General features: G+C 38.3%; 2 protein-coding genes across 2 annotated transcripts in view; one reads left to right on the plus strand and one right to left on the minus strand.

Moving 5' to 3' along the window:
- The window catches only part of USP14 (ubiquitin specific peptidase 14), a 58,429-nt gene extending 45,239 nt beyond the window's left edge, over nt 1-13,190 (plus strand). The window contains exons 13-16 of the mRNA XM_075532915.1: nt 3,518-3,646; nt 9,127-9,187; nt 9,530-9,637; nt 10,348-13,190. Of these exons, the coding sequence (XP_075389030.1) occupies nt 3,518-3,646; nt 9,127-9,187; nt 9,530-9,637; nt 10,348-10,499 (450 nt within the window). The 3' untranslated portion in view covers nt 10,500-13,190. The remainder of the gene's footprint in view (nt 1-3,517; nt 3,647-9,126; nt 9,188-9,529; nt 9,638-10,347) is intronic.
- THOC1 (THO complex subunit 1) overlaps nt 13,079-22,045 on the minus strand; it is a 61,071-nt gene continuing 52,104 nt past the window's right edge. The window contains exons 18-21 of the mRNA XM_075532914.1: nt 17,453-17,536; nt 15,158-15,305; nt 14,474-14,549; nt 13,079-13,482 (exon numbers count right to left, since the gene is read on the minus strand). Coding sequence (XP_075389029.1) covers nt 13,187-13,482; nt 14,474-14,549; nt 15,158-15,305; nt 17,453-17,536 — 604 coding nt within the window. The 3' untranslated portion in view covers nt 13,079-13,186. The remainder of the gene's footprint in view (nt 13,483-14,473; nt 14,550-15,157; nt 15,306-17,452; nt 17,537-22,045) is intronic.

Genomic DNA, 22,045 nt, shown 5'->3' on the forward strand with positions numbered 1-22,045 from the left:
ATCATTTTATTGGGGACTCTTATAACTCTTGTTACATTCAATTGCATCAGGCATGTTTGTACATATGTTGTGTTCATTAAAATATATATATATGTTCTTGGTCCACTTTGGATACATCATTATCATTTTATTGGGGAATATTATAAATGTTCTCCATGGACATGGTAATTCTATTACTAGTATCTTTAATTTAGCTAATGGTGTTTAAGATACTTTTGAGAAAAGGAACATAGACATGTATAAGGCAGCGTTTTAGATTAAAATACATGGATTGTGGATCTGTACGGATTAAGAACTTGTGACCGAAGACTCTTTATGCATAGAATGAGGGTTGGAGAAAGGACAAAACTTTCAATACACTCATTCACTGTGTTGGCCAGATTGAGTAGAGAAACAAATTCGTTGACATTCATATGTGTAAGAAAGAGCTTTATATGAGGAATAATTGGATGTCAAGAAAAGATCCTGGTAGGGGGACACAAAGATCTCAGCCCAGTCCAAATCAAGTCCAGTACTACTCCATAAACCCCTCTCGCCCAGCTTCATGGAATGATGGAGGGAGAAAGCAAGATCACAGGGCAATGGGTGTGGTCTTGTGGATCCATTGGCGGTGGGAGCATCACAAGGCTCTGACAGGTCTCAGTTGCTCGTGGTTGCCAACAGGAAGGTGAAGGCAGAGAGAGGGGGGGAAGTTCCTCCCTCATGAGAAGGCCACATCCACAAGGAGGCACCATCAGGATGTGTTATGACTAACAGGCTACCAGGCGTCCTCAAACTTTTTAAACGGGACCAGTTCACTGTCCCTCAGACCTGTTGGAGGGTCGGACTTTAGTTTTTTGTTTGTTTTTTTTAATCTATGAACAAATTCCTGTGCACACTGCACATATCTTATTTTGAAGTAAAAAAAAAAACAAACGGGACAAAAGCACCCGGCAGGCCAGATAAATGTCCTCGGCGGACTGCATGTGGCCCACCGGCCGTAGTTTGAGGACGCCTGGGCTAGACTCTACCCATATCTTCTTATTGGTGCCATGTTGGCACAGAAAAACTATCACATTCACTGAGGCAACACTGCTTGCTGGACTCAGACATGTCATAAAAAAAAACAGATTATGAGCATAGAAATTTCAGAGTAGTTTTAAATAGACAATTATAGGGCAATCTCCAAAGCAAAAGATTTGAACCAGCGTTCAATGACTTCCAAATCCACAATCTTTGGGATAGCAGCCATCTTCTCCTTCTCTCACCAGGGCCTTTCAGCCCTAACTGCTGTGTTTTTCAACTCCTTTAATCAGCTACAACTTTGTTTAAGGTAAAGTCCGGTTCACTTAGTGTGATTTCCAAACTGGACCCTTCTAGTGTGGCCTGTGAAGGATGTTATACACCCTTACAGGACAAAGTCTAAAGCCCCATGATCTGTAGCACTCGAGTGGCCTGGCTCACTACGGTCTGGATAGGAAGTTGTCAGAAGTGTCAGCTTAGAAACCAAATACAGACTGTGTTCTCCCATTGGGGGCTATCAAAATAACATTTGAAGTGTTTTCCAATGGCCGGTTGCTCTGTGTACCACCCCTGGCCCCAGGCCCAATTTGAATTTCTATTAGGGTTCATCGAGCACTCTTGTAGAGGTTACTTTGATTATATTGATTTGAATTGACCACGGAATAATGTTATATGTCAGGAAGTGCTTGGCTTGTTTCCCCCCCCCAACACAAGAAACTAGTGAGGCCTCTTGACAAAGAGGTTCTTCAGATGGACCCATAAGGGGGTGATATATGGATCAAGAGCATTAGATAGGCACACCACCTTGTTCAGGAGCCGGATTAGAAACTACATGATCTGGTAACAGCTCCCTGCCTTTGTCTTGGTGTTTATGCTTACAGTAGTGGTCTCATACAATATTTGCCCTTTTCCAGTTGACTACTTTATTCAGCATAATGATTTCCAGGCCCATCTATGTCATGAGGTGTTTATAATATTCCATTATGTGCATGTACCAGAGGTTTTTTTAAATCTGTTCTACTGATGGTGTTTGGGCTGTTTCCAGCTTCCTGTTATTGTGAATTGTGCTATGCTGCACATGGGAGAGCATATGTCTGTCTGCGTTGTGTCTCTTAATTGTATGAGATTTCTGTTACCAGTTACTTTAGTGCTTTAGTCCTATATCCCTTCCATCATGATTGTACATGTTTACAAACTCACCAGCAGCATATGAGAGTTCTGATGTCTTGCATGCTCTCTTGCATTTGTTTGCTTTTTTCCTTTTCTTTAAATGGGTTATCATTGTGGGTATAAAGTGATGTATCTTCATTGTCTTGATATACATCTCCTGGATAGTTAGTGGTTGTGTGCATTTGTCATTTGTTAGTCATGTGAGTGTCATTTGTGGTAAACTCTCTGTTATGTCTTTTGCCCACATTTTAATTAGATTTTTTTTTCTTGGCGAGGTGTTGCAGAACTCCTGTAGATTTTAGGTATTGGTCCTTTGGCATTGTAAAGTTGCTAACGAGATTTCCAAGTTTGTGGACTACTGTTTTTTTTGGTGAAGTCTTTTGATGTGCATAAGTGTCTGATTTTAGTAGGTTCCTTGTCTTATGGGGAGTATGTGTATGCTCTGTGTGAAGGCGCTTAAACTTGTTCTAATTTCTTCATTGATGATCCTTAAAGCGCTGGGATTTAGGTTTCTGATCCACCCTGAGTTTGTTTCTGTTCAGGGGTGAGGTCCTGTTTCATTCCTCAGCAAATAGAATAATTTTGTCAGCACCATTTCCAACTCAGTGTTTTTTGTTTGGCCCTTTGTTGAAGATCAGTTGCCTATAGGTGGATGGATTTCACCTGTTTCTTAATTAATCTTTTGATTTGTTGTTGTCAATTTGATCCCTAAATGAGCATGAGACTCGAGGCAGACATGTTTTGTTAATTAAGATAAGCTTAAGTTCAATTTAAAGAAATCTCCCAGGGAATATTTTTGCATTAAGTTTAAAGACTATCTCAGGGCAGTACTGTCAGGAGGTTATCTAGCATTCCATGCTTCCAGAAAATCCCGGTTCTGTGCGGATCTTCTGTATTTTCCCACATTTAAGATTCTTCTGTAGAGTGATCAAAATGTTAAGTAATGGTAGCTGGCCACCATCCAGTTCTGGCCTCCTGTCAAGAGCTTGTTCATGGAAGCAGTTGCTCCACATACTTGATTTTCTCCTCGTATTCCTGACTCCTGTACGTGGCTCTGTTCCAGCGTACATAGAGATCAGTTGTGCCGTAGATGACTGCTTGTAAGCTTTTGAGAACCCCAAGCACTACTCAGCAGAAAAGGATTAGAACAGATGTACAAAACAGATTCACCTCTGAAAGGAAATGGCAAAATCACCAGCAATTTTTCAGTCATTTTCAAGTTTTATTTTCAATTTTATTTAAATTATGACCACAGTAATTTAAAATATAATTGACATTTAAACTTGATTAACTACCTTGATAAATCTGTTTACATTTTTTAATTTTCTTGTTGGTTCATAAATAGGATGTTAAATTTCCTCTTATGTTGGATGTGTATGAACTATGTACACCAGAACTTCAAGAGAAAATGGTGTCTTTTCGATCAAAGTTCAAGGATCTGGAAGATAAAAAAGTGAATCAGCAACCAAAGATAGTAAGTTCTTACTAACAGTTTTCTAATCATAATATTTTAACCTCTTTTCAGTTCTCAACAACTACTTTTTATTGTTAATCAGTAAAAATGGATGAACATATGCCAGGTTACAAACGACATCCATCCCTATGTGTCTTTGTAAGTCGTATTTGTAGGTAAGTGGAACAGGTGCATATAGTTCTTACTTATTCATTACTGTAATTCCAGAAAATGGTCAACGTCTTTTCAGTGATTTAAAAGCTGCTTATGAGCAAGTGAAGGTGATTGTGATGAAGAATTTGTTGCAAGTGGGGATTGGTTTAGTTCTTTATAAGTGAGGGCAAAAAAAATTTTGAGGGACAAAAACTTATTGCTGTCAGGTGAATATTTATTTATTAAAAGATCATTTTATTGGGGGCTTGTACAAGTCATCACAATCCTTACATACATCTATTGTTTGAAGCACATTTGTACATTTGTTGCCATCATCATTCTCAAAACATGTTCTCTCTACTTGAGCCCTTGGTGTCAGCTCTTTTTTCTCCCTCCCTCCCCCACGAACCCTTGATAATGTATAATTTTAAAAATTATTATAATTTCATGTCTTACACTGTCCAATGTCTCCCTTCACCCACTTTTCTGTTGTCTGTCCCCCAGGGAGTGGGTTATATGTAGATCATTATGATCGGTTCCCACTTTCTCCCCACCTTCCCCTTTTCCTCCTGGTATTGCTACTGTCATTATTGACCCTGAGGGTTTACCTGTCCTGGACTCCCTGTGTTTCCAGCTCTTATCTGTAGCAGTGTAGAATTGGGATCATGATAGTCGGGGGAGGAAGCATTTAGGAAGTAGAGGAAAGTTGTATGTTTCTTCAGGGCTATCCTGCACCCTGACTGGCTCATCTCCTCCTGTGACCCGTCTGTCCAGTTGCCTACAGATGGGTTTTGAGTCTCCACTCCACACTCCCTGCTATAGTTTATTGTGCCAGCCTGGCCGATAAATACAAGTAGGATTAACTGACAGTCAGAGGGATAAATGGCTTGGTGAGCCTCGCCTTGCTTGTTCTGTGCCTCAGTTTAAAGGGGTACACTACCTGTGGGATGCCTATCCTATGGACTGTGTCGCTGTAAGTTGAGGTCCCTTTAAGCCCACACAATTGGAATGTTCATCTCTGGAGCTGGGGACCGACAGTTGATGACAGTTGGGGACCTGCCTTGCTGTTTGCTGCCTGGATATATATAGCCCAGCTCTCTACAGAAGGGGACTGGCAACTGGCAGCTCTCAAGCCTTAAAGGACTGCTAGTGTCTCACTGCTTTATAATTTAACTATTAATTTCTTGTATTATCTATCTGTATATAATTTAATGGTTCATTTCTTGAATTATATATCTTTATAAATATATTTATATATAATTACTAGCAATCTGGTTTGTCTCTCTAGAGAACCCTGTCCAATACACTCCCCCTCATTCACAATGATATGATTTTTTGTTCGATGATACTTGATCCCATCGACACCTCGTGGTCACACGGGCTTGTGTGCTTCTTCCATGTGGGATTTTTTGCTTCTGAGCTAGACGACTGCTTGTGTATCTTTAAGCCTTTAAGACTGCAGACGCTATGCCTTTTGATAGCCAGTCACCATCAGCTTTCTTCAGCACATTTGCTTATGCACCCACTTTGTCTTCGGTGATCGTGTTGGGAAGGTGAGCATCATGGAATACCAGGTTATTAGAACAAAGTGTTCTTGCATTGACGGAGTACTTGAGTAGAGGCCCAATGTCTGTGTGCTACCTTAATACTAAACTTATAAATACATGCAGATAGATCTATTTCCCAATCCTCATATAAGTATGTTTACATATGTACATGCTTGTATTTAGACCTCTATAAATGCCCTTTGCCTCCTAGTTCTTACCTCTATTTCCCTTTACTTTCCTCTTGTCCCACTATCATATTCAACATTTGCTTGGTTTTCAGTAATTCCTCTCAGTTACATTGCCCTTGATCAAGCCCCACCAGGCCTCCTACACCTTCCTTGCCATCGATTTTGGATCACTTGTTGTTCTCTAATCCCTGGGTTTGTTTAACAGCTCTTATAACAGTCCATACATCAGTTGCATCAAGCACATTTGTACGTATATTGCCATTATTATTTTCTAACCATTTTCCATTTGAATGCCTAATTTCAGCTCTTTTCCCCCCTCCTTCTCCCCACTCTCATATTTGTGACTCCTTGATAAATGATACATTATTATTATTATTATCATGTCTTTCACCGACCGCTGTCTCCCTTCCCCCATGGTTTCTGTTGTTTGTCCCCCTGGGGGTAGTCAGTTCTCCCTTCCTCTCCTCCTCTTGCAAGGTGACTCTTAACAACCCAGTAGGCCAGGGTAGAATTGCCTGTGTGGGTTTTCCAGCCAGTGGCTCTTGTAAGAGTAGAAAGCCTCTTCTTTGTTCCTGGGAGCAGCTGTGGATGTGCACTGCCGACTGGCCTCATCGGCAGCCCAGCTCACAGCCACTGTGCTACCAGGGGTCCTTAGATATACGGAACGTTAAGGACCAGGCCCTAGCATACAGACACATCTTGCATGTTGCTACAGGCCTTTTAGAACTTTAAGTATATTTTAGCTTAAAAAATAAAAACTGCAGATGCAGTAAATGCGTCTGTTATGAATAAAACTTACATAAACGTGTGCAGATAGTAATACCTAAGTTTTCACTTCTAGGGTTAATACCTGAGAAAGCACTGACTGGCTAGTTGCATATTTTGTTTTTAAAAGACGTTGCACAATTGTTTTCCACATTGAGTGTGCTGCTTTCCTTCTTAGTCGGAGTGTATGACTCCCTTTCTGCGCACAGATGCCAGCCTTTGGGGTTGCTGTTGTTTTAATTCTTGCTGTTCTGATACATTAGTAACCATTCTTCTAGGTTCATTTTGATTTGACTTTGCAATTCCCTCGTGGCTAGGAGTTCCTGGGTGGTGCAAATGGTTAAGCACTCAAACCCCCAAAGGTTCCAATTCAACCATCATCTTAGAAGACAGCCCTAACAATGGGATTCTGAAAGGTCGCAGCCTCCACACGAAATTCCCGAGCCGGAGTGACTCATGGCAAGCACCCAGCTAGCTGTAGCAACAGTGACGGTTCCACATCTTTTTATGTGTTTTAGACTGGCTGTATATCTTCTTTTGAGATCCATCTCATTGTCTTTTGCATTGTCCATTTTCTATTTACATTGCTTTTAGTATTCTTGAGTTTTGATCATTCTATATACTAGTCTTTTCTTGAATATCTGATTTTCAAATATTCCCTCTGTCTGTAACTTGTCTGAAGCAAAATCGTTTGTAGAAGATCTGTTAGGTTATAAGGAAATCTAACTTAATATTTTTTATGGTTGTTTATACTTTTGTGGTCACACATATGAAATCACTGCCTGTTTCCAAGGCCAACATTTGCACTTGTGTTTTAGGGGAAACCTTGGTAGCGTAGCAGATACAAGTTGGGCTGCTAACCATGAGGTCAGCAGTTTGAAACCACCAGCTGATCTGTAAGAGAAAGATGTCCTTTCTCCTCCCATGGAGAGTTAGTCTCTGTAGCACACATTCCCTATAGCGTTACCACAGTCAGAATTGACTCAATGGGAGTGAGTTTACTTTAGATTCACATTTGTAGATATCTACTTGTCTCAGTAGTGTTTATGCCATTTGTTTATGTCTGTGTACCTTTAGGTCAGTACCACACTCTAGATTACTTTCACTTTGTGGAACATTTCAAAATAAACAAGTATGACCCCTTCACCTTTGTTCCGTTTGAAGCTTGTTTAGGCTATCCTGGGACCTTTGTAGCTACATGTGATTTTTTAGTGTCAGCTTATTTTTTTCTGCCCCCAAAATTAGTTGATATTTTGATAGGGATTACATTGAATCTATAGAGCAATTAGGAACTAGTATTATAATTTTAATATTAAGTTTTCTAATTTGTGATCTTGGAATTTTTACTTTGGTTTAATATTTTATATTAATGTTTGTGGTTTTCAGTTTTCAGATTGTTCATTGTTAGTGTATAAAATATAGTTGATTTTTGCATATCAGTCTTTCACTGTTCTGAATTTATTAACTAGTTTTGTTTACTCTTTGATTTTTAAAAGCAATTGTATAGAATTGACTTAAATCTTTTGAAAATATTTGATAGTTTGCAGACATCTGAACTTTTCATTTTTTAAGTTGGAAGTTTAAAATAAATTCAATTTCCTTGAGTTCTGTACTAAAGAAGAAAAAAAGGAGCCAGTTGCCATTGAATTGAGTTCAATTCTGATGACCCCATAGTTTTAGAACTATTTACAATGACAGCTGTGGTTTGTATTTTTGAGGAAGTGATCCATTTCATCTAGATAGCTAAATGTATGTGTGTAGAATTAATTACTGCTAGTATTCATTTGCTATCCTTTTGATATCTGCAAGAGAATATTGATAACTTATAAATTCTTTTTTCTTATAGAGTTCCAGTTATATATAAAAATCACCTGGTGATCTTGTTTTTTTTTAATTAATTTTTTATTTTTGGTGATCTTGTTAGAGTGTAAATTCTGATTTAATATATCTAGGCATACTGGGAGCAGCCCTGGTGGCATGTAGGTTACTGGTTGAGCTAACTACAAGGTCAACACCACCAACCTCTCCATGGGAGAAAGACCTCACAGAAGTTGGAATTGATTTGACTGCAGTGAGAGTTGAGAGCGATATCTGGGTAGAAAGGAAAATTTGAGCAAGGCTGGAAGATATGCACTACTAACCTCTTGTGATTAATAGTTTGACATTTACCCAATAGCATCACAGGAGTTCCTTGGAACTTCATATACATATTAATAAAAGCAATGGGGTGGACTTAATTGTCTTTGTTTTATGATCCCTTGACGTCTTGCCACTGTAGTATCTTTAACTTGGGGCACAAACTTTGTGCCCATATGCTTAGACAAGTTGATTAGTTTTGTTACATTAAACAACCAAAATGGGTTGAGGTAGGGGGTTCCCATTAAACTGTCCTGGTCTGAAGTACAAATCATACATCTTTCAAAGTAGGCATATGTTGCTGAATAAATGTTTCATCTTATTCAGGCTAATGTGGCTTGTGGCCCGTTCTCCTATAGATTTAATATAAACTGCATTAATTTGACTTTTCATGTTTTGAAACGTCTAAATATGTATGTTCTCTTCAACCTGGTAGTGTCATAGTGTTTTAGTAAAACTATGTTGTCCGTATACCTAGACAGTCTGTTATTGTATGTGTAAGATTAAATATATTTAAAATATAGATTGTTATATGAACAGTAACATCACTTTAGTTATCTGTAAGAACATCACTTTAGTTATCTGTAAGTTATCTTTCTTTTTCCTTAGTGCTTTGTACTTGGAGATAGTATTTGTGGAACTTAATGTTCACTGAGAAATACGATTTTATTTCCCCAATCTTGGCTTAAAATTACTTATCTTTTCCCTTCAGAGTGATCAAAAAAGTAGTCCCCAGAAGGAGGCTAAATATGAACCCTTTTCTTTTGCTGACGGTAAGTTAAAACTTCATTTCAATTGAGACTTTTAACACTAAAATTGCTTTCCCATATAACCGTTTACTTATGTACATACCTTTTCTCTGTGTGCGTATGTTAGCCTTATTGAAGTATAATTTGGTTCAATGTGACACACAGAAAAATCCATCTTTTTTAGCATACATTTTTATCAGTGACCACATTATTTCTTGAAATTTCTCTCCTGAAGCTTTCCTTTGGTTGGACAGGTTTTTTTTAATTGAATTATAGTAAGACTTATATTTGTGGAATGCAAACTTTAGAGTTCTAACTTGAGAAATGTGTACGTATTTTAATTAATGCATTCGCATCTTTCTGCAGACATTGGCTCCAATAACTGCGGATACTATGACTTACAAGCAGTGCTAACTCACCAGGGAAGGTCTAGCGCTTCAGGTCATTATGTATCTTGGGTGAAAAGGAAACAAGGTAAACAGTATTATTTTTTCAAATATTAGGTCTTTGAACATTTTGTTTTACTAATTAGTTTTACTATTTTATTAGAACAGCATGCTAAATATTAAAACAATTCCATATATCTATATGGAATAATTATTGTATGATAGTTTCCCAAATTTTAATCTCAGAACCTCATTATATTAATTACTAAGTACCTTAAATAGCTTTTATGTGGATTACATCTCAATACTTTACTATATTAGAAGTAACTGAAAAAATTTTTAAGTAATTTATTGAAAAATGACAATTATGCCCAAACTATCTTAATAGTAATGCCATTTTTAAAAGGGTAACCATTGAATTTTAAAATTAGCAAGAAATTATTCATTTTACATTTTTATAAATTAGCAATAAATGGTATTTTAGATTTTTATAAATCTGTAGTTTTCTGAATAGAGTATGGTTGGATTCATAAATCTGCTTCTGCGTTTAGTCTTGCTTATCAACACATCATGTAGCCTCTGAAATTCTATGCTTGAGAGTATGAGGATAGAAAAGACAAGTAATACTTATTTTTAATTTTGTAGAATATCAGAACTAGTCATAGGGACACAATCTGGAGTCCCTTGACCATATTTTGAGAACTGGTGTAGCAGATGAAATAATACTGTACACAAAATAATACTGTACAGACTTGCCTAACAAATCCTGAATAATTTTGTTTTCCTCTTGCTATTTAGATGAATGGATCAAGTTTGATGATGATAAAGTCAGCATCGTTACACCAGAAGACATCTTGCGGCTTTCTGGCGGTGGGGACTGGCATATAGCTTATGTTTTACTCTATGGGCCTCGCAGAGTTGAAATAATGGAGGAGGAAAGTGAGCAGTAGTATTCATTTTAGCTATTTATGCGTACGTGTGAAATATGTTACTCGTTGATCATTTCTGTAATCTAGAGCTTTAGAGGAGGGTAATTAGGTGGTTTTATGTGTCCCCTTGTGTGGAACTGGAGGGTCACAGAAGACTGGCAAACCACTGTGTATCAATGTATAAAATTATCTTTGGACTGTGCTACCCTGCATAAGGTAGCAGGAAAACATTTACAAAAGGCTTATTTCATCCATAATTGGAAGAAAAATTCTTAAGTGAAATGCCTTTCAACTATTACTTATAATTTTTCTCCCTGCCGTTTGCAGCCCAAGATGTTTGTTGCACACCTATAACTCTGTTGTTTTTGCATGGTTCAGCTCACCACCCATCCTTTGCCTTATCTAACAGTCATTTTGCCAGGAAGGTGGAAGGAAAAATGTTGATCTCATTGTGTAACTCAGTGCTGCTCTCCACATCCCATGGAAGGAAATATGGGTACAATCACGTATTTGTCCAGCCCAACTGGCTGACTCAGTCTGTTCTGTTGCTGGCTTTTCATGACTTTAAAATAAATTGTGATCAGTAATATAGTATATCTGATTATACATTTTATTATTGTGTCTCTCTCTGATGTACTATGATTTGTACATTCAACTTTGAAATGTTTTTGTAGTAATCAGCTTAAAAAATTGTTGACAAGCTCTGGTTACTTATTTTTAGAAAATGAGGATCTTTAATTAAAGAAGAGGAAGGGTACAGCTTTTCACCTCAAGTCTTTTGTGTGTTGTGTGTGGGAACTTGGCTAGTTTTAGGTATGTTTAATATTGTCCAGTTCTTGCAGATGTTAGTTTATGCTGCTGTTTATCATCCTCTTAGCCTGCTTGTAATATGTTACATTTATAAAGAAGCATCAAGTTGTGAAAGCAATGGAGTTCTTTGGATGCTGAATGCAGTAATATCTTATTTGTTATTAGCTCAGTTGTTTTACTGTTGATTCTCATATTCAAAATTTAATCTCAGATCAGTGATTTTAAAGTGATCAAAGGAAACACCAAGAGTACCATGTATTTTAATATGGTGTTTTTTTTCCATTTAAATACATTCAAAGCCAATTGCTCATCTTATTTAAGGAGCCTGGATTTATTGCACGAGAGAAAATAGAGAATTGTCTGCAGTTTTCTTGGTGTTATGGTAAGGTTTTAAGAGTGATCATGAAATCTCGCTTTGCTTAAGTTGTCCAGTACCTTGTAGAGCGTAACACGGATTCCTAAAGAATAATGGCCATTTTCTTCTGTAATTTGAGCAATGCAATCGGAGAAAAATAAGGGATGAAATGAGCATTTCAGGACATTTACTTGTGAACGTGGCTTCTTCACGTAAACTTTTACTACTGGCAATTAATACTTAGTGGTGGGTGTGAAGGGCAGGAAGATCAGAATGAGGGCGGGATCAGACCATGAAAATTATTGATAATTTAATATTTGTATTGTATCTTTACCCGTGGCCAACTTTTTTGGAAAATTGACTTGCTCATTTGGTTTGAGTAATTTGGAGGACATAAAATTGAGCAGTTAGAATTCAGGGTTTTCCATTTGTAGGATGCTGTAGCTACTAGACCAGTCCAGGCAGGTTTGTAATAAAGTGAATAGGCCTTGATTTTACTTCTCTGGTCCAAAAAACATAATTCCAAAGATACTTTTAGAAGTGAGAACTCAGCCAGTGGTTTTCAACTAGTAAGGCTATTTTAGAATTTGGCCTTGTAGGTAAGGCCTTTAAGGGAGAGCAGGCAAGAACATGTCTTGCTTGCTGAATGTGCCTTATATACTGCGCCACTAACAAGGGAGCCGTTTTGGTACTGTGGCTGTGCTGTCTCTGCTGACCCAGCTGGTGGAGTTCTTTCAGGTCCGTGGGAGCAGTGACGTGTGTAATGTGCACTCAGTGGCTTTCTCAGGACTCGAAACAAAGAGAAAGCGCCTAATTTAGAGCCCTCTAGGGTAAGGCTTCTGTGGAAAGAGGAGGGCACGGTCTTTAGCCCTTACTCCACCATGCAGTGCTCGGCTATGTGTAAGATGCCTTCACATGTCTTGAGCTTCACTCTCTGAGGTAAGCATCCCTATTTCAAAGGCTTGAGAGCTTGGGTAATTCTTTTAAGGCTGAAAAGCCTAGATTTCAAAGTTGAGGGGGTGGCAAAACATTTCTATTAGGGACCATCTGCTTTGCAGGCCATATAGTTGCTATTGCAGTGTGAAAGCACCCGTAGACAGCAACATGTTATCCAGACAGGTGCTTGCCGATCTCTGCTTTAAAGCATCAACGAGGGGAAAAAAGCCATGGTTTCAGAAAGCCTTACGCTGGGATTTCAGAATGGTGAACTAAAATTTATAACTTAATAGCACATGAATTTGGCCCAGTAAAACGTAGGAAATAACATAACCCCTACATAGTGCTTTGAGATATTTACTAAGCAAAAATATGTTCTGTGACTCTGAGCCACTTAATAATCACGGCCATTTTCCAACCCGCCGCCCTCCAAACCCGGGGTCAGTGACTGGGAGCCCATGTGTGCTGTTCTCGGAGCACCAGCCAACTGTACAACAACTGTTATCAAAATGTTTATTGTTTACCAAAACCAGTGAACCTCTTATCAAATGCTGCTTGGTAACAAAATCTTATCACAGTTTTAATAAAAAACAAACAAACAAATAAGCTAACTATTTGTCTCATTGTCATTAGTTAGACTTTCTGCAAGGTCACTTAATCCAGACTTATTTAGTGCATTCATTAGATTTTCTCGTGTTGCCTGGGTTCCCTCTTGGTCTTGCCAGGCAACCAGCAGCTGCTTAGCTCTCATCTTCATGTCTTCACTGTCACCTTCAATCTGCCGGATTTCAGAGTCTTTCAGTTCTAGGAAGGGAGCCAGAACTTTCCACTGTTCACCCAGCTTGGTGGCAAATAACTCAATTTGTTCCCCAGTTACAGGTTTGTCTCGCCGGACACCAGGGCCTATTAGACAAGGAGTAAATGTAAATGTCCACTTGTATTAGATGCAAACTACAATGACTTGCACAACTAGAAACACACGAGCATTGGAAAGATAACAGGGCGGGACAGATTCATGTCGATTCAGACACATAAAAATCAGAAGTACCATATAGACTTATGTATAAGTCGAGTTTTCAAGCACATTTTTAATGTAATTTTTGTGGTAAAATTAGGTGCCTCAGCTGATATTCGGGTCAGCTTGTATTTGAGTATATATAGTATTCTGGGGTTTTCAAGGCTGGCATCTTTAAGGAAGCAGACTCCCAAAGTTTCCTCCTGCTGAGTTGGTAGGTTTGAACCACAGACCTTTTGGGTTAGTGTTTAACCACTGTGCTACCAGGAAGCCCCCAAATTCACTGCCATTGAATAGATTCTGACTCTATAGCGACTCTATTGTAGAACTGCTCCTGTGGGTTTTACCGGGGTAGCAAGCATCTTTGCTGTGGGGTAGAACTGACCTAGTGGTTAGCAGCCTAATGTCTATCCCAGAGCCACTACCAGGGCTTCATAATCATTTGTAAGCTTTATTTGAAAATTCAATTAAGGTAGAATATTCTTCATCGGCTGAGTACTATTTTTATAGCCATGACCCCCACTAGATAAATAAACAAAACTAAGGCTGTTATTTCTGTTATAGAAAACTGCTTTTTACAGCCATGACCCCCAATAGATCACAATAAACAAAACTAAGGCTGTTATTTCTATTGTAGAAAACGGCTTTTCTCCCAGAAACAAGCTGTTCCCCTTAGTTTTCCTCCACCTTCAAATGCAAACCTACCTTCCTTCCATTTTAAGTTTCCATTTTCTAGTTTTATTATTTAAGACATAAGTGTTTTTTGTCAATTCCTCAATAAGCATGTTGAGAAATAGATTGTGTGAAATAGTTTTAAATCACTACAAATAACCCTAATCTGCCAATTTTATAAACCAGCCAAGAAAACTCAACTCTTACTTTCATTTTCCTTCAGCAAAGCATCATTATCTTCCTCATCTTCATCCTCACCTGTTTTTATTTCTTCAGAAGGAGGCTAAGAACGAGAAAATACAATGATGTTAACTTTCGAAATAAAAATGGCTACTGCGTGTAGTGGTTAGAGATTCAGGGTACTCTTGGGGTGTTCGGTGTGAATGGCATGTAAGGATCACAGATGGGGTGGCCAATCTGGAGGACCGCCATAGGGGATGAGTGGAGGCCTGCAAGCAGTGAGTGGAGATCACCACTGTGGAGAGAGGGCTGTGGGAGGAGCAACTACCCTTCAGGCTGAGTAATCTTTGGATTTTTAGGACATAGTATAGTTTTTAGTTTTCATCTGTCCTTGGAAAATAGTGTGGAAAGGCACAAATATTTCCCCACGTTTGATAAAAGACAATACACTGGAAAACAAGAAATATGCTGAGTTTCCAGGTGGACAACAGTTTGTCCGAAATACTGTGAACCTGAATTACATTTCATGGTATATATAAAATTAGTAGTCAATTCTTTACAACCAGTGCATTTCTTAGAAATGCAAACCCAAGTGCTTTCTTCCCTTTGTGTAAAACTTGGAGGGTGGCTCACTATTCTACACTCTGAATTCAGCTCTATGCTTAAAATTAAGACATGTTAAAGATGAGAAAAACTGACGATGTCACTTACTGGTAATTCCTTGGCTAGCTTTATTACCATGTTTTCAAGATATTCTGGCAAACTTTTAAACTGCTGGTTGGTTGGCTGAAAGAAGTGAGGGCTTCTCCGTGCTAACAGTCTTAGTGCTCTCCAGCCATAATTTGAATTGTTGACAGCCCTGTAGGAAAACGTTTACCTTCAAGTTACTATAATTCTGTCACATGAAATTCCGAAAGGTAAGTAGCTGAATGTACCATTCTTTGAATTTTAATCCTATTCCTAAATGGAGCCCATTCATGTCTAACAAACCCAACATTCATATAAAGTCCCCGTGTGCTCATATGTAGCAAATACACTTGAAAACTTTACATTTTGCTTACATTTTAAAGGTTAATTACAACATGTGTCTAGTGTTGCCTACAAAGTATAAGTGGAGGACAAGGATCATCCATTTGGTTTACTGGCAGAAAAACAGGTTACAGAAGTATAATAGGCACATAATGTTCAGTACGTGTGAAACCTGCAGACACAAGTGTCAGTGTCAGAATGCTTCACAAACTCAGGCAGTGAGTTTTGATTCATGATAATTGAACCAATATTTGTTTTTCTATCTGTGTAACATTTTCACTTGATGTCAACCTCTAAATAAAAATTGGTTCAAGCAAAATTAGTCCAATAATTAGTCTCTACAACTGGATAATACCCAGCTATCACTACTCTAAAAAATGAACTCATTCACTCGAAGGTGTTGGCTGGACTGAGAGAAATGTGGAACAAAGCTTAGAATAACAAGACACTCTGCTTCCTGGCGAGAGAAACTGGTGGGAGCCTACGACTGACTGCCGCTTCGTTGCCCTCCAGGTGTGGAAAGGAACTCGCCTCCATAACAACCACTTCAAAGCAAAGGACATTAATTCTTCAAGGGCAAAGTTAAGGTTAGGAGAAAAGGAATGGAATTAAAAACCCCTGTAAAAGTGGGATAAGTCGTGATACAAAGAGGGGATTGATTATCATGGATGAGTTGACACAAATTCTGTGAATTATTGATCAAACTATATATAATCTGCTCTACAAATCTTCACCTAATTCGCAATGAAAGTTAAAACGTCAAAAGGGAACATCCAGTAGCTAACACAATGAGCAGTTATGTTAAGAATAGAACCTATGACTTATTTAACACAAGGCTAATAGATCTAACAGGCACATATCAAATTGATACATGAGTGAAAATGCATTTTCTTTAAAAACAATTATACACTAGTAACATCAGTGAAACTATGCAAAACTATAATACTATGTATATAAAACATCATTTGAGAGACTAGGTTCGATGTGTCTTAAGGGTCACTTAGCTTGGTCAGTGAGAAATCTTTGTATTTATATTTGAGAATTTACTTTCTAAGAACTTTTGACTATTACTGAAGTAATGCTTCCATGAATGAAACCGATTTAGTGGAATTAATTTTTGTTTGCGTCAAATTGATGTCTATCTGTAGATAGGTACACCACACAGGGAATTTTGAGATTAGAAGGCTTAGAAAAAGTGAATTTGGATATGCTTCTCTCATTAAATAGATAAAAGTCACCATAGATGGTAGGAGTCAAGTATCAATTGGTTCTGGAGGACTTTGAAATGCATCAAAGTGACGACCTCTCCCATGAACCTAGTGTTAACAGAGCAGAGCAGTGGTAGGTGGCACCCTGTGAGGAGCTCATCTCAGATTCAAAAAGTACTGCTCCCCAACCAGGCCAAACGGAATTCATGTACGCTTAGGTACTCGAGAACACCTCTGGGTGCTTTCCTCCGTTCCTTGAAGACAAAGTTAATGCCAAGTGATGTGGCTCTGCATAAAGTCTTCCTCTCCATCGCAATTCTGTTTAAGCACTTTGAATCGTCTAGCATTTTCAAAATTCTCCATCAAATCATAGATATAATATTTACTATTCTCATGTAACATTACTATTCTCCAAACATTTGTACCATTTAAATTTGACCTAACACTGTAAGGAGGAAGGAAGCTGAGGAAAAGGCAGTGAGTGGTTTAGGAAAAAATAAAAACTCCCAAACTAGTGGGAGACACATACTGTGCCTTGAAGAAGGAACGTAGAAAAGGGGGGGTAGAATAGGGGGATGGGTCTTACAGACAAAATACTACAGTACGTTTCCACGTTGCCGAGCATCATCCATGTACAGTAATGAGAAGTACATAAGACAGTCTGAGGAAAAGCATTACCCTAACAACTGAACCTTAAGATTCCGAGTTGATTTGCTATTTCTGTGAAAAAATGCTGAACATTAACATTGGTTCATGAGAAACTACTTACTTATATTCATTTTCAACCATATTTTCAGGGTCTGCTTGTTCAATGGCTTCTTCAAAAAATTCCTCCAAAGTTGGCATGTACTCCCTAGGCATACAACACAAACAGTACAAACTCGTAAAAAGATGGCAATGAAAGATCCAAATTTGACCCATATTTTAGTTAGGTTACTTAGAAACCTAGATGCTTAAGGAAGTAAATTACTCCAAACTGGACTCTCAAAGAGGGTTGCTGTCATTGAGATGGCCAATGGCGCCTGGAAACCCCACACAAAATAGAACAAGGTGCTGCCTGGTTCTGTACCCCTCCTACCATCTGTTGGCATTGATTTTTTTTTAAAGTCCTTAACTCCTAGGCTAAGTCTGTTCAGCTTGCCTGCTAATTGAAAAGTTAGTGGGAGAATGATGTGGCAGTTTCTGTAAGATTTCAGTTGTGAATAACAAGGTCAGTTTTACTTTGTGTAGAGTTGCTCTAAATTAGAATTGACTTGATAGCGATGGGTCTACACAAAGCTAGGATGAACTGAAGCATTTGCTGATGAAGAAAGACTAGGTGAAGGCAGTCTAGATTACAACTCTTAAGGAAACACACCTTCACAACAGGACCAATAAGCATGGTAAATGAAGCAAAGACTGATACAAAGGACATCATTTTACTTGAAACACTCATGGAAGCAACCGTCAAATCAAATGACAAACTGCATTGAGCAAATCTGCTATCCAAGACCTCGTTAAAAATTTTTAAAGGATTACTATGTGCCTGACCCGAGCCATGGCATTTGGCATTCCTTCATATTCACGTGACAGCTGGACAAAAATAAGTACTGCAGCAGAACAGATGCGCTCACACCATCGTCTGGGCGAGTATCAAAGTACCATGAACTGCCAGAACAAATAGGTCTCGGATGAAGTGCAGTCAGAATGCTTGCTGAGAAGCAAGATAACAAGACTTCACTCAGGTGGGGGTAGCCTCCCCAAACCAGAATTTCTATTTCAAAGCTATGTATGTAATTTTTTTTTTACAAAACAACCTTATCACCTTCAAAGTACTCTATTACACTTGACATATTTTGTCAAATGTGTGACTCCATTCTTGGAAACATTTTTCCAACTCAACTGTTTAGATGGCTGACAGCACCTCCCTCCTTTTTTCTTCACCTCTTCAACGCAGTCAAATGGATGTCCTTTCATATTCCTCTTCATTCACAGAAACAAAAAGTCACACAGTGAGGTCAGGTGAGTAAGGTGGGTTTAACAAGAGAGGCATGCTGTTTTTGGCCAAACACTGGTCTCTTAGGAGCTGTTCTTTCAAATTACAGTTGATGCTCTTTTTACTGGTCAGTCAAAACCTGAGGCACAAATTTCACAACGAACATTCTCATTCCCAAATCTTTCATTATAATTTGCTCCAAGATAGAACTGAGCTCCGAGATAGTCCAGATAACTTCCCCATCTCTTCAGTGGTCTGTAGTTGGTCTTCAAGCATGAACACATTAATTTCGTTGACATTTTAGTCTATTTTGGAGGTTGATGGATGTCCAGAACAAGGTTTGTCATCAATCGACATTTCACCGTTTTTTTTTTTTAATGAGAAAGCCACTCATACATTTGAGTTTTTCCTATGGTGCTGTCCTTATAAGCTGTGTTCAGCATCATACCAGTTTCTGTGGCATTTTTTCTGGAGCAGGAAACAAAATTTCACAGCCACACACTATTCTCTTAAATCGGCCATCACAAAAACCAGGTTCGAGCCAAACGTTTCACGAAAAAATCCACTGTGACTAGAGAAAGAACCTTCCCAGGCGACGCAATTGGGTGCACTAACTCAGATCAAGCTGCCCGATGTTTGCCTAGCAGGAAAAATGTGTATTAAGAAAGGTCCACTCAGGAGCTTTTTCCCGTTGCTTTTTTTGGGGGGAGGGGGACTGCCCCCTTGTACTTTGGAATGTTATCAGGAGATATGTTTGATAGAGGCTCAGCAAAAGAGGAAGTGCCTTGATAAAATGTACTGGCACAGTGGCTGTAACATTGGGCTCAGAAATAACGATTATTACGATTGCGGAGGGCCAGGTGGTTTCCTTCTGTTAGACAATGGGTCATATGAGTCAAAGTCGACTAGAAGGCACCTGACAACACAATGTGTGATTACGCTACGCTTCAGAAGTTGTTAACTAACATTTGAATTTCACCAGAAAACGTGAATTTTTTACATAATGTCCAAGCCCATGGATTTTTAACTAACCAAAATGATATTTCAAGAGTTTAGTGTTCCGCTGTCATTTTAGATGTCATATCTGGATGACTGGTTTGTAACTGCATAGTTCTTGAATTTATTTTTAGAAATAAAATTCTGATAGAAAGGCAAGTCAAATTCAAGAATCAGATGAGAAAAGACATTTTTTTACTAAAGCTAGACAAATGAACTCCAGAAAACATGACCCATCAAATCCTTGAGACAGCTGCATTTCATGACAAGAGGCTACCCAAGAAGTGGCCTGGGAGGTTTCCTGTGAGTTTCCCATCCTTTCCGTCTCCGTGTAGAAAGTTCACACATCCCAGCCCGACCCACTATCTACAAGTGTTTTAGAATCATTTATTAGTTTGAAAATTATGCATTTCAAACAACCAGGCTTTTGCCCTATTTGCTTCCAGTTTGAAAAACATTGGAAACACAAGTGAGAAGAGGCTTCTGGTAAAAGATGGTGACTTGGGCAGCCAGGACATAATCCCTTTCCAACAAGGATGTGACTAAGCAGATACAGAGGGAAAACCTGGAGTCTTGAGTCTGAAGAAGAAGAAAAAAATCGAAGTAACTGTGGGGCTGAACCATTCTGTTTCCCACAGCTCCCTGGTACACATTCACGTACCTGGTGGTGGCTTTTGGGCCCTACTAGATGCAGGTGGAATTGCTAGGGGCTACCAGTGTTCAGGGCCCAGGCAGACCAAAGCAGGGCTACTTTTAAAGTGTAGAATAATTGGGGCACACATACTTAGGGACTCCATGGTACGGGGCCCAACAACAGCAGAAATCAGTGTTAGAACAACATACACCGTACTGAAATCAACCTAATATTTTTAGTAATCAAAGTAAAGAAAAAACATGGCTGAAAATAGGGAGTCACAATGAAGATATTTAAAAAGCAAATGGAATAATCTAGATAACAAAACAGAGAGGAAGTCAAGTACACTTCGAGATGATAGTGTTTTAAATGTGGGAAGAGTAGCAAATAAGGTAATCTGAACAAAAATGCATAAACCTCATAAAAATAAAAGGAAAGCACAACGACTTGTGAACTGTAAACCGGATTAAAAAAAAACAACAAAAAACCCACAAACAAATGAACTCAATACAGAAAATCACAACAAAAAACCCCCAGCAAAAACAACTACAGAACATAATGGAAGCAATTATTTCATAACCATCAATAACAACACAATATAAATGAATGAACTGCAATAGTCAAGAGGCAGAGAATAGCAAAATGCATATCAAATATGACCTCAATATGGTGCTTATAGTGCTTACAAGACATCCAACTGAAACACAAAGAAATAGATAAAAAATTAATATACAAGAACAACAAACTCACTGCCATCGAGATGATGCTGACTTACAGGAACTTTGCAGGGCAGGGTAGAAATTCTCTAGTGTGTTTCTAAGTCTTAACTCTTCATGGGAGCAGAAAGCCCCGTCTTTCTCCCTTCCAGTACCAGGTGGCTTCAAACTGCTATGTCCAATGAGTAACCACACTATGCCACCCAGGGTTTCCCTTATGGAGCTAAAAGCAATTTTTAAAAAGTGGGAATGGTAATATTAACCTGATAAAATATATCTCTTATAAATTACCTTGCTTCAAGATAAAATCCACACGGAGTGACAAAAAAGAACATTACATAATAATCAAAGGGAGAACTAAACAAGAAATTATAACCATAATAAAGATCTATGCACCCAATATAAGACCCAAAAAAAAGATTTGAGGAGAAAAAGAGACAACATTGAAATAATAGTAGGAGACGTCAATACATCACTCTGCAGAAAGGACAGAACTTGAAAGAAACTCAACAAAGACACAGAAGAACTAAACAACTTAACTTGACCTCTTAAGACACTAACCCCAATCACAGCACAATATAAATTATTTTCTAGTGCACATGGAGCTCTCTCCAGAATAGACCACATGTTAGGCCACAGTGAAAGCCTTAATAAATCTTAAAACAATGAATTACTACAAGCCATCTATTCAGAGCACCATGCTATAAAACTGGGTTATCAAAGGTGTAGAGTCAAATATACGACGACTTTGAACATGCTTAAAAATGAATTGTAATTGAAGAAATAAATAATGAAAATTTAATATGTATTGAAACAAATGTGAAAACAACACATCAAAACATTTAGCACACAGTTAAACCAGCACTCAGGACAATTTAAAGCAAAATGAATGCATGAGAAAGGAAAAACGCAAACACATATCTCTAGCAACTAGAACAAGTGCAGGAAAATAAACCTTCAACCACCCGAAATCATAAGATTATAAGCAGAACCAGAAATGAACCAGGGAAACAGTAAAATAGAAAAATGCAACAGTAAAAC

This window comes from Tenrec ecaudatus, chromosome 15, assembly GCF_050624435.1.
Source record: "Tenrec ecaudatus isolate mTenEca1 chromosome 15, mTenEca1.hap1, whole genome shotgun sequence".
NCBI lineage: Eukaryota > Metazoa > Chordata > Mammalia > Afrosoricida > Tenrecidae > Tenrec > Tenrec ecaudatus.